Consider the following 12,787-nt stretch of genomic DNA (forward strand, 5'->3'; position numbering starts at 1 on the left):
ATGTACCCATGTCGGGAATCGAACCCGGGTTTTCCGTGTGACGAGCGAACGCTTTAACCACTTGGCTACCCGACCGCCCCTCATTTTTGGGAGAACAGGTCCCACCCAACAACATTAAGTTTGTTTAAAGAGGCAGTCGTAGAGGGAATGAGGCGGTTACAGTCTGATGCAGAGTGACGTCACGGATGTTGAGAATCGAACCGCGAGGGTCAATCGGTGTTCACGTTATTGACCACTGGTTTGTTTGAAATATGACTGATTGCTGTGATATAGGTCACAAATGGCTCTCCTTATCGGTGATTACCTTTGCTTGTTGCCTTTTTTATCGCCGCTGCTGGCAATATTCCAGCCACATCACGGCGGATATAAAGCGACTGACAGGGATTTATCAAATTTAATTATCGTTGAGTTCCGTTGACATGCATGAACCAAGTCAGCAAGCCTGACTACCCGATCCCGTTAGTCGCCTCTTACGACAAGCGTAGTCGCCTTTTACGGCAAGTATGGGTTGCTGAAGACCTTTTATACCCCGGTTCTTCAAGGGTCTCTAGATCATCTATTTGACACCCCAGAATGTTCTTTTGTTCAAACAAACATAAGAGTTTACTCAGATGATTATCAAGTTGGGAATTAGCTGATTGCGTGTTATCATACCCGGGCAGCTTATGGCGTTGTTCATCAATTACTGGTTTGCCTCGCCTCGATGCCTTCCAAGCCTCGATGATATCGCTGGAGTATTGGTGACCACGGAGAAAAGCAACATCCAACCTTTCAATTTCAATTGTCATTTTAATTGCCGTTTTATGGTGATGTTTTTTTTTAAATAAACAGGAGCGACCCGTTGAGAATAAACTACAGCCTCGTTTTCATCGGACAACAACCGGAAGAGATGAGTGAGAGGGTTGTGGGTATTCTGATAGAGGGCGCTCCGAGAGAGAACTATTTGGATCTGATTGGCTTACGCGTTGGGAACATGCTTATAGCCATAGACAACTTCACGGTTCACATCCACGACTACTCAACGCTACCTCCACTCTTCACGACACCGCCGGTGTCTTATGGTAGGCATAACTGATGAGCAAGACGTTTTTTTAACTTCCTCCAAAAAATTGAAACGTGAAAAAAATGAAAAGCAGCAGATTTTTATGATCCGCCATCCAGAAAACGGAAACTGTTAAATGTTGTTATCAGTGTAGGTAATTTTTTGTAAAATAAATTACTTTAAATATAACCTGCATGGGATGATCTTAAAATCTCCCGTCCCCATTTTATTTCCCCTATTCACTTAGCATTTCAAAGAGGTCCAATATTTTAAACTAGAAATATTATTTGATTCAACCAACAAAAAATCAGTACACCAAAAACATTTCTGGCCTAAAGATAACGGAATACATAACTGGAATGTCTTCAAGACCATTCCTTAAAAGCAAATGATACTCATTGTATGGACGTACATGCTGTAGGGATGTACTCGCCAACAAATGTTTAACATATATTTACATATGTGTATACGTTATATATTTTTTTTAAATATTGAATGAGGCGTAAAACAACATCCTCTCCCCACTTTTCCACTGCCACTTTTTACGCACAATCCATGGAGCGATTCCATTCGTAGATTTAATACTCTGATATACATATAAATCATTATGATTTGTAAATATATGCACAGCGGACTCTGTGTTATCCGACGTCTGTCTAATTCGGCATTCTGTCTCATTCCACACAAAAAGTGTTGGTCCCAGCCCTGTTCCCTATTCTCTTGTATATGTTTCCTTATTGTACTCACGACGTCTGCAACGTCATTTTCTTGCTCCCCCTCAGATGCTCTGTTGTACAACATCACCTTCAAGATGTTCCCCGGGAACTACAGCACGGCGATGCAGGATACCTCATCAAGCTACTACCGGCAAATCACAAAGAGATTCTGTTCCGAGGTTTGTTTGTATGTTTGTTTGATGTTTAACGCCGCACACGGCATGGGTTGCAGAAGACCTATTCTAACCGGATCTTCACGGGTGTTTAGTGAAGACAATTGACACCAAAGTGAAGTATTAAAGTTATCCTTATTCTTAGAATAGGTCTTCAACCCATCCTTGCCGTAAAAGGCGATTATACTTGTCGTAAGAGGCGCCTAACGGGATCTGGTGGCCAGGCTCGCTGACTTGGTTGATGCATGTCATCGATCCCAATTGCGTGGATCGATGCACACGATATTAATCACTGGATTGTCTGGTCCAGACTAGATTATTTACAGACCGCCGTCATATACCTGGAATATTGCTGAGTGCGGTATTTAACAACAAACCAACCAACTTTGTCCTAATCTTTTCAGATCCGGCAATATTTTGGAAACAGTTATGTTCGTGACCGATATTATAGCTGCAAAGTTGATGGCATTACGTAAGTATAAGTACGGTATTTCAACTCAAAACAAGTTAAAAAACACCCGGTGTTTGTCATTGGACTGTAGTTAATCTGCCATTGCTGATTGGTATTGCAACACAATACCTCCAATTGTGGGTTTTGTTTGACGTGTATTGTTATGACTGTTTCAATTCAACTTCGTCGACAGTGTTTGGTTTCAGCACGGAAATCTTCTCATTAAAATAAGAATTGTTTTCCCCATAAACACCCCTCTCTTGAGAAACATGATTCGTGTGTTTTTCTTCGCTAGAGAGGAATGTTTGATGGTAAAATTAATAATGCGTCATTATGAATACCAGTAGAGGATCGTCACGATATGGCTGAAATATTGCCGATGTGACGTAAAGCATAAACTCACTCACTCACTCACAAATAGAGATTGCTGCAGAGCATCAATTGTTCCCCGCCATATAATCTCATATACACAGGAAGGAAGTGTAAGCAATGAGAGGAGAGGATTGGTGTAAAGTACAAATTGGTTGTTATTAATGTAGTAATCTTCGGAAAGCACAATAAAAGAAACAGTGTCTTTAAATGGTCAGCACAAGGAAAACCACGGCAAGAGAACACATAACTGGGCCTGTCAGGCAGAACTTGATAATTATATACCCAGTATTAGTACCAATACTATAGTCCTATATAGATAACACAAGAAATGTTATTCTTAAACATGCCTTGGCAGCAAATATCAATCTTTCTAGTCAAAATGTTGGCTGGGTTAAATACAACAAACTTTTGAAATTGTAAACACAAAACAATGTAATGAATCCACTGTAAATATACTTCAGTCCAAATGTAAAAACATGTTCCCTCATTCATTAAGGGATTCCCATTTATCTAACAGACACTGCTAATTACTGTCTACAAACTGAAAAAATTTGAAGAATGATGTTGGATGATAAATAAAATCTCACCCTCGTGTCTTTTGATTTCAAATAGATCAACACTCGTTGATAAAAGGGGCAAAAAATCCTCGGCAAGCCTAGGAGTTTTTCCACTTTTATCAACTCGTATATAATAATTATATAATTCTCTATATAATACACTTGGTTTAAATTTGTTTTGTTATAATGTACCTCCTTTGTATTCTGAATGTATCTGTGTGTTTTTTCCGTATTGTGCATATATTTTGAAGTTTGTGACACAATGTAGTGTAATACTGCCAATGTTTCTTCATAAAATGTTACGCAATACATATCTCATCTAAAACATCTTTGTAGTATGATAGTTTGTTACAGTTGTGTACGGGGGAACGGTTAGCTTCCACTTCAAGAATGAGAGATAAGGATCTGTTTGCTCAAACTATTCAGGCAGACCATTATGTTTAATGAGTGTAGAAATATATTTTGTTCATACTCCAAATTCACAGCCAAAGCATATCTTAAAGAATGATGTTTTAACCAAAAATATGATCTAAGATGTTACATATATTTTTTTAACCCAGAGGCGGAAGGAATCCCACCCTCAATGCCAACGTTATCGTGTCGGGAACATACGACTTCGGCGCCCCCCTCATCTACGACGTCATCAACTCCTCGGCGTCTGTGTTTAACTTCGGCGGCAGACGCTGGTTGAGAATTGGAGACTTCCTGTTATACGCCGACTCCCCGGGGGAGTCGATCCTGATACAGTGGGGCTACATATCAACAACACCCGCCCCCACCACCCCCCTCCCCTGTAAGAATACCGTAAATGTGTGTACGACTGGGCTCCTGTCTACCGAAACGACTAGACAGGAGACGGCCGATTTGTCCAATCTCATCAAAATCAAATCTAACTTCTCGCTGCTGCTATACAAAGAGAATTGGACATCCCATTCCAGGTCAGACCGCCACCGTGGTCTAGTGGTAGAGCGTCCGCCCGAAGAGCTTAAGGTCCGGGGTTCGATCCCCGACCGCGTCATACCAAAAGACGTTAAAAGATGGTACTTGTTGTTACCCTCTCTGGCGCTCGGCAATAAGGGGCTAAAACAAGGACTGGTCGGCTCAGGGGTATTCATGTTAAACTGCGGCATGGTATCTCAGTTGGCTAGCACTATAAATCGGCATCAGTCCGGACTAGTACAAGCACACACATACACACACACACACACACACACACACACACACACACACACACACACACACACACACGTGCATGCACGTCGCTATATAAGTGCAATAATCTTTGACGCGACGTTAAACCCTATTTCACCTCACCTCACCATTACGGGTCACGTCAGAACGACCTTTCGCGAACATTGACCGACCACTGAAACGACTAACAAGAAGTCGACATCAGACAATTAGGAAGCAGCTTTCTCGAGCTTTACGGCACTCATTTCAACCTTGCGACTTCCATTTCGGACTACGCTTGAAAAATATTTTGACACAGTTCTCTATTAAAATTTTGAAAGCTGAACAAACGAACATTCCGGAATGTCTTATATATGGCTGCGATTGTATGGCAGTGCTTCCCACGTACTGTGCAACGCCTCCTCCGTTCAAATGTTTATCCCACGGAATCGAGAGATAGACGATAATTTTGACGGAATCAGTCGTATGGGCCGTAACTGTCGTTCGGAATACCCCGTTTTAACGTTTTCGAGGTTGCATGATTAGAAAACACATTCCGACTGTCACTTTCATGATCAGGTAAGCGACGGTTTGATTGGTCGGATGAAAGGTCGTTCTGACGTTACCCGTAATGGGATGTCCTCAGATCTTTGTTTAGCGATGTGTTATGGTTATGGCCTAAAACAAACTGTTTTCAATGTCCAAAAGACGCTACGCATGCGCACCTATAACCGAACATACATGTTGTATCACATTTTTCTACCTCCACCTTTTGTCTAATGAGGGGCGGTCGGGTAGCCTAGTGGTTAAAGCGTTCGCTCGTCACGCCGGGTACAATGTGTGAAGCCCATATCTGGTGTCCCCCGCCGTGATATTGCTGGAATATTGCTAAAAGCGGCGTAAAATCATACTCACTCACTCACTCACGTTTGTCTAATGAGCACAAAGCTTACTGCGCTTACCAACAGGGAAACCAGTTGACAAACGTAGGGATAATGCTGTGTCGAATGTCTATCTATGGTAGGATTCTCAGTAAGTGGTCACAGAGAATGTTGACCAGTACAAGTACGGGGCCATCTATCTCACCTAATGTCTCTATTTGTACAGCGACGTTCACCATCTTGGATCTCAGAGCCAACATACTCAACATGACCTACAACCCCGCCTTTGCTCTCACCTCCTCGGCAGCCTTCAGATCTTACGCCATACCCTTCTGTCAGTTCGTAAGTATGACATACGCTGAGGCCAGTTCGCAAATGTGACTTAAACTAAGGCCAGTTCGTAAGTATGGTTCACACTAAGTTCAGTTCGTAAGTATGGCTTAAACTAAGGTCAGTTCGTAAATATAACTTAAACTAAATTCAGTTCTTAAGTATGACTTACACTAAGGCCAGTTCGTAAGTATTGTTCACACTAACTTCAGTTCGTAAGTATGGCTTAAAATAAGGTCAGTTCGTTAATATAACTTAAACTAAGTTCAGTTTGTAAGTATGACTTACACTAAGGCCAGTTCATAAGTTTGACTTACACTAAGGCCAATTCGAAAGTATGGTTCACTCTAAGGCCAGTACGTAAGCATGACTTAAGCTAACGCCTGTTTGTAAAAATGTATGTATGACATATCTTTCGGTGACTTCGTAAGCAAGGCTTTTTAGAAGTTTATTCAAGATACGTGAGGAGGCCATCGGCCAGTTACACATATGGGTTGAACACATGACCTATCGGGGAGAGGGATTATACCCGTTATGTTTATTAAATTGCATTGTTTCAAAAACATGGTGGGGGCACGGGTGGCCCAGTCGTCTGAGGCGCCGCGATTCGCTGTGCAGAGTTGCGTCCCTTGAGCACGCCAGAAACCTATGATTGTGGGTTCGAATCCCGGTTCGCCCCGACTATGTTTGACCAGCACCATACCCGTGCTCCTGGGTTTCACCGAAGCGGTAAACGTCTGAGATCTGCATCACTTCGGGCTTTCCTCCAACATGAAGCTGACACGCCGTGATATAACTGGAATACTGTTAAAAGCGGCGTTAAACCCAACTCACTCATTCACTGGTTTCCTGAAGGAGCATATCATCAGTCTTGCCGGTAAATTACCTTCACACGAAATACGAATTCTGAGACAAAGGTTGAAATATTATGTATTACTACAAATTGTTGCTCCCCTATTACCCAAATCCCGCAGAAAAGAAAATATTTTTTTACTTTTGAAGCCCAATTAATTTTACCATTTTCTGCTGCATGAAACATCCTACAAGAACACCTTTGGCTGTATGTACTTTCAAGCATTCGTTAAATACTGCACCATTACTTTAAAACACGTTTGTATATATTCATTGGTATAAAATGGGTATCGGCCGCTTTCTCTTGCAACATGGTTTGAGGTGGATTTTGTAAAAAGCGTTAACAGGCAGAAACATGGCCATTTTCAATAGCATTGCATACATCAACACTCCCACGCTACAGACTCGTGTACAGAATTGCGCTGACTTGTGCATCGACAATTTGAAAGAAACCTGTCTAACAGGGTAGGTTTTAAAATAAACAGTGGCTTAAAAATACCATGAACAACTCGATTGGTTTGACGTAAGAAGTAGTATAGGTAATGGGGGTTCTCTAAGTGGAAGTGAGCCAGAACCCCCATTACCTATACTACTTAAGGCAAAGAGCTACAAACTTGGCTGTCAGTATCCCATGTTTACTGCGTTTATTGGGATACAAACCGCCTCCGTGGTCTAGTGGTAGAGCGTCCGTCCGGAGAGCGGAAGGTCCGGGGTTCGATCCCCGGCCGCGTCATACCAAAAGACGTTAAAAGATGGTACTTGTTGTTACCCTGTCTCGCGCTCGGAATTAAGGGGCTAAAACAAGGACTGGTCGGCTCGGAGTCAATATACTGTGTCTGAGTGGGGTATTCATGTTAATCTGCGGCATGGTTTCTCAGTGTGCTAGCACTATAAATCAGTCCGGACTAGTACAAGCAGCCACACACACACGTGCATGCACGTCGCTATATAAGTGCAACAATCTTGGACGCGACGTTAAACCCAATTTCACCTCACCTCACCTATTGTGATACAAAAGAAGCCTTATTTGTGCCCTACATAGTTGTTGACCCCTTGCTTGATAAATGAGGTACCAGCATCTGTATCCAAAACGTGACATTGCTACATCTTCTGATTGCGCTGAAAGATACTCATTCAGCTCATTTATTCTGTTAACAGCTGGGTAAGAAATTCACAGAGAGGAACCGGTTCCCTGACTACTTCGGATGTCGTGTTGTGTCAATTAGGTGAGTTATACTGTTTGTTTGTTTGTTTGTTTGTTTGTTAAGGGGATATGCATACTGTGTTTTCAATTGTGCGTTCGGTTCCCAATAAGTCAATTTATCAATTCAATTTCAATTCATTTCAGTTTATTCATATACAGTAAACTACGTTCATAACGAACACGCTTATAACGAACTGTTGGATATAACGAACTGTTTCTTGGTGCGATAAACCAATCCGATAAACTTGATATAATGATTCGATAAATGTGCAAATGTCTATCAGGGACTACTTTTAATAAGCTCCATACATCTATGCGATACCTACTTGCTTGAAAAACTATTGCCTAACGTTCCTAAAATGTTTTGAGTTTTTCTTATGTGTGTGTTTTTATGTAAAGAACCATGGCTGCAAGTAATTTTGGTGCGATATAAAAAACGAGTCAGTTCACACAGGTATTCAAACGCGGTTTCTAAAGCTACTTTAGTTAATGAAAACATCGCTTAATGCCCTCGACTACCTATATGAGAAACGAGATGCGGGGGAGTATTTAGGGGGGTTACTGCGGTCGCTAAATGCCGATTGGCTTTTTTAGAAATCCTGCAATTTCATTGGTTAATGACGCATTGCCGGAACTACATTTTCCGATTCATCATGTTCATTCATCTTTTTTCTGCTATACGAGACTTGTCAATTACAACAAAAAGCCCTAAAAATTATTTTTTTAAATTAATCAAAATATAATATTGTCGACACGTGTTTTTTACGATAATTGAATACACAAAACATAAAAAATAATTTAGATTTGTAAGTACATTAAATTTGATTGAATAAAACAACAAAGGCGACGTTGTTGTCCCCGATAAAAGTGAACGATCTTGTGAGGATTGGTTGGAGGAGTAGTGAACATAATACAGCTATTGAACAGTTTTAACATTAATTTATCATTTTTGGATAATTTGATGGATGAGGATTTCTTGGATGGCCCGAATGACATCCCTGATGTTCCATAAGAATCAGACAGATTTGTTGATGATTTGTACATGATGGCGGCATTGACAAATACTTGGCAGAAAAAGAAAATACAAACACTAGAAAAGAAACTATGCTCAACATGCGGGTTGTCAAAACGTTTCTTTCAGAAAAATTGAATGAGCAACGCCCGTTTGAAGTTATCCCTCCTACTGAACTTAACAAGATAATGTGCAAGTGTTTCATTGGCGTTAGGAAACAGGATGGTTCCGAGTACGAACCAAGCTCACTCATTGGATTCAAAGGCAGTTTAGATCGTCATTTAATGCGCAAAGATTATGACTTCTCCTTTTCCGATTCATTTTAATTTTCCCAAATGAGGGACAACATCAAGTAAAAAAACCGAAAAAAACAGGGAAAGAGTAACTAACCTTACAGAGCGGAAGCCATTTTCAACCGCTAGCTCTCCACAAAGCTTCGATGTCGGAACGTGTGGAGCCGTACAACCAACGTGAATTAAGGATAAATACGCAAACGGAAATAGTTTTTACGTTTTAAGATGTTTTTGCTGAATATTATCCATTTTATGACAAATGTTTATCTAAATGTGAAGACGAATCGTCACATATCTGTGGCCTTTGGCAGAGTAATTAGGTTGAACGCAAGGAACTCCGGTCTGATCATTACAATGAAGGGTGGTTATTGTGATTTGAAAACCTAATATTATCTAAATTCATGCTGATTTGATTGATACCTTTTATTGATCCCAATCGCGTGGATCGATGCTCATGATATTAATCACTGGTTGTTCTGGTCCAGACTCGAATATTTACAGACCGCCGTCATATAGCTGGAATATTGCTGAGTGCGGCGTTAACAACAAACAAACAAACATGGTTCCCTATTTCACTTCTTGCGGCTATTATGTTTATTTGTATTGTTTTAGCATAGAATTATTTTCTTGGAATGTGGGGGTGGTAGTTTGTCATTTTAGTTGTGTCATGAAGGAAGATCCGGGTTAGAATTTGTCAGCATCCCATGCTTGTAAGAGACAACTAACGGTATCGGGTGGTTAGGCTTGCCGACTTTGTTAATGCATGTCATCGTATCCTCGATCGATGCTCATGATGTCAATCACTGGATTGTATGGTCCAGGCTCGATTATTTACAGACCAAAGGTATGTAGCTGTAATATTGCTGAGAGCGGCCTTGTCACCAACAACAACAAAATGGAGGTGGATTAGCAACAGTTCTTTTAATGATTGATTTTATTAAGTTAACCTATCGGTGTCTTATCCTATTCCAGCAACAACCCCTTTTCGGTGAGGTTCAGTCTGAGGTTCCGGGGGATGCAGGAGGAGTTTCTACAGGCGCTGGTGCCCGACATCCTCATTGAGTGGACGCGGACCCCGGAGGCAGACCGTCTGATTGTGGGGCCCCTGACGCTGGACGAGCGGTCTATCAGGGTGAAGCAGAGATACATATCCGATGGAAACATCGTCACCCGCGGGCCACTCAGGACAACGCCCTCTGTGTTTATACCGACTACACCTGCTCCACCTACGACGACTGCAGGTAACGGGGGAAGGGAAGTGGTGTCTGAGGTGTGCTTGTTTGTTTGTTGTTTAACGCTGCACTCAACAATATTCTAGTTGTATGACCACGGTCTTTAATAGGTGGAACAATGACCAGACAATCCAGTGATTGAAGTCATAAGCATCGATCTACGCAATTCACCTTCCCGAGGCAAGGGCATTAACTGACTAAAAAAGTCCAGTTTCCATCCTTGCCGAACGAGGCTGGAATTTCTCGGCTCGATCGTAGCCCAGTGGTTATTACGAGTTATGTCCCTTTTATGTCCCTCCAACTGACCAATCAGATTCCATCTCTCATATCACTTTGCACAAAATGGCGGCGCACACTCAAGACGTCCTGATCGGCCATATCAAGATCTATATTGTAATAAAACGGATCTTAACCCGCTAAAGGCATCAAATTAAAGCGCCTTTATTTTCAAAATATTTGTTGACGCCCAGTTGACGATATACATGCTTTGCAAATCCTGCAGTTGACCGAAATCTGGACATTGAAATCCATGTTGTTTACTAACCGGATGTCTACTTACTTGATTTTGATTTGACTATGCATAGACTTGTTAGTCCAGCCAAAATTCGAGCCCAGTTTGGCAATGGTGGAAAGTGGAGTTTTATAGTCTGTTGATGCCCTTGCCCATGCATCAACCAAGTTCAGCGAGCGTGACCACTCGATCCCGTTAGTCTGGAGCACTGCAGCATGGAACACTCTAACGGGATTCTGGCACACTTGCTCCCCAGTGTCCTTTGCTTGTGGAGGCGAGGCGACGTAAGACCCGTGAAGATCCGGGGTAGAATAGGTCTTCAGCAACCCATGCTTGCCGTAAAAGGCGACAATGCTTGTCGTAAGAGGCGACTGACGGGATCGGGTGGTCAGGCTCGCTGACTTGGTTGATGTATGCCATTGTATCCAAACTGCGTGGATCGATGCTCATGATGTCAATCACTGGATTGTCTAGTCCAGGTTCGATCATTTAAAGACCGTGGTCATACAGTTACAATATTGTGTGCGGCGTTAAACAACAAACAAACAAACGAAGCGACGTAAATACATGTGTTGGGTCGATTCGGTGACTTTGACAGTTGTGTGGGTCATCGTACCTAGGCGAAATGGGACTCGAGTATTTACAGGCTGATACGAAATAGCTTGAAAATGGCTGACTGCGGCAAAAACGACACACAAATACACACACAAACAATACCATACCGCAGGGAAAAACTGCTCGTCATCGAACCATAAGCAAATGGCTATGCCTTGAAGCTATATTATATTTCATATATTTACAGTCATTCTGTACAACGAACCTTCCATATTTGTTGTTTACTGCAGGTTCGAACCCATGTCCGCCTGGAGCCTTCAACACCATCGAACCACACCGGAGTCAGTGCAACAAGTTCTACCTTTGCAATGGCGGCGTTGCCATGGAGATGACCTGTGCCCCAGGTCAGATCCTGGACGCTGTGTACAGAATGTGTATATTGAAGCCCCCAGGTCACGTGTGTCAATTGTAATGGACGTTCGAGGACGGATATTTCTGTCACTGACACGCCCTCTTTGTCCTGAGGGGTCGTTCGCCTCACTCACAGAGCCTTTGTTTTCACCCCTCCCTTTGGCAGCATGAGATGAATATTTTTAGAATATAAGCTGACATTTTTAACAAATTCTAGCAACCATAACTGATTTTGAAATTTTGCTCATTTTGTCATTGTTTTTGGTAAAAGTTAGATGAAGAGACACAGGGTATCGAAAAATGTGTTTTAATGGATATTTGCATATCACTTGAAATAAAAGAAACACATAGCAAATAGTGTTTTACCTGAAAATAAGTTTTTAGAACTCAAGTATTTTTTATTACATACCGAATATAAATTCTGGTCTGTACATACTGTAATGCTTTAGCATGTTCACAATGAACAGGGAGAAGAGATTTCGGCCAGCTCACAGCACAACTACGTACCTTGTCCAATGAAAGATCGACATTTGGTCACGTGGGGTGTATTTATTTATCTGTGGTCACGGGACTGCTGCACGTGCAAGGCATGTTGATTAAGGGTGGTTGTTGCTCTGGTTTAGAAAAGTAAATCGTGACAGATCATTATCGGAATAGTTTTCGGTGGTAGTGTCTATATAATTATATTAGTATTCAGTCGATCACTCATCCGCTCATTCATAATAACTCATTCAGCTAGATATTGATGACATATTCTATTTTTTACCGTTATACAACAGTTGTTACTGTCTGGCCATTGTAAATTTATGTATCAGGTTATGTACATAGCGTTGTCTCGGGAGCTGCTCTCAGTGTACCTTCCTGTACCGTCTTTCCTGTAGCTTAAGCAATACCGATGTATCATAACTCGCTTCAGTTTAACCAACTCCCTCCCTCTTTGTAAAAAAATGTTTAACGCTTAAGCACAGGATCATGATGAAAGCCAGCTATATAAATGATATATCTGTATAGTGCATAGCAGGCGA

The 12,787-nt window shown here is 41.7% G+C and overlaps 1 protein-coding gene across 1 annotated transcript in view; it reads left to right on the forward strand.

The window, feature by feature from the left end:
* The window catches only part of LOC124145937, a 30,606-nt gene extending 18,480 nt beyond the window's left edge, over positions 1 to 12,126 (forward strand). Inside the window, exons 14-21 of the mRNA XM_046515926.2 lie at positions 832 to 1,061; positions 1,825 to 1,937; positions 2,336 to 2,403; positions 3,872 to 4,104; positions 5,589 to 5,704; positions 7,703 to 7,770; positions 10,026 to 10,294; positions 11,642 to 12,126. Coding sequence (XP_046371882.2) covers positions 832 to 1,061; positions 1,825 to 1,937; positions 2,336 to 2,403; positions 3,872 to 4,104; positions 5,589 to 5,704; positions 7,703 to 7,770; positions 10,026 to 10,294; positions 11,642 to 11,823 — 1,279 coding nt within the window. The 3' untranslated portion in view covers positions 11,824 to 12,126. The remainder of the gene's footprint in view (positions 1 to 831; positions 1,062 to 1,824; positions 1,938 to 2,335; positions 2,404 to 3,871; positions 4,105 to 5,588; positions 5,705 to 7,702; positions 7,771 to 10,025; positions 10,295 to 11,641) is intronic.
* Positions 12,127 to 12,787: the final 661 nt, after the last annotated feature.

Source organism: Haliotis rufescens, unplaced genomic scaffold (assembly GCF_023055435.1).
Source record: "Haliotis rufescens isolate VD_foot unplaced genomic scaffold, xgHalRufe1.0.p SCAF_9, whole genome shotgun sequence".
In the NCBI taxonomy this organism is placed as follows: domain Eukaryota; kingdom Metazoa; phylum Mollusca; class Gastropoda; order Lepetellida; family Haliotidae; genus Haliotis; species Haliotis rufescens.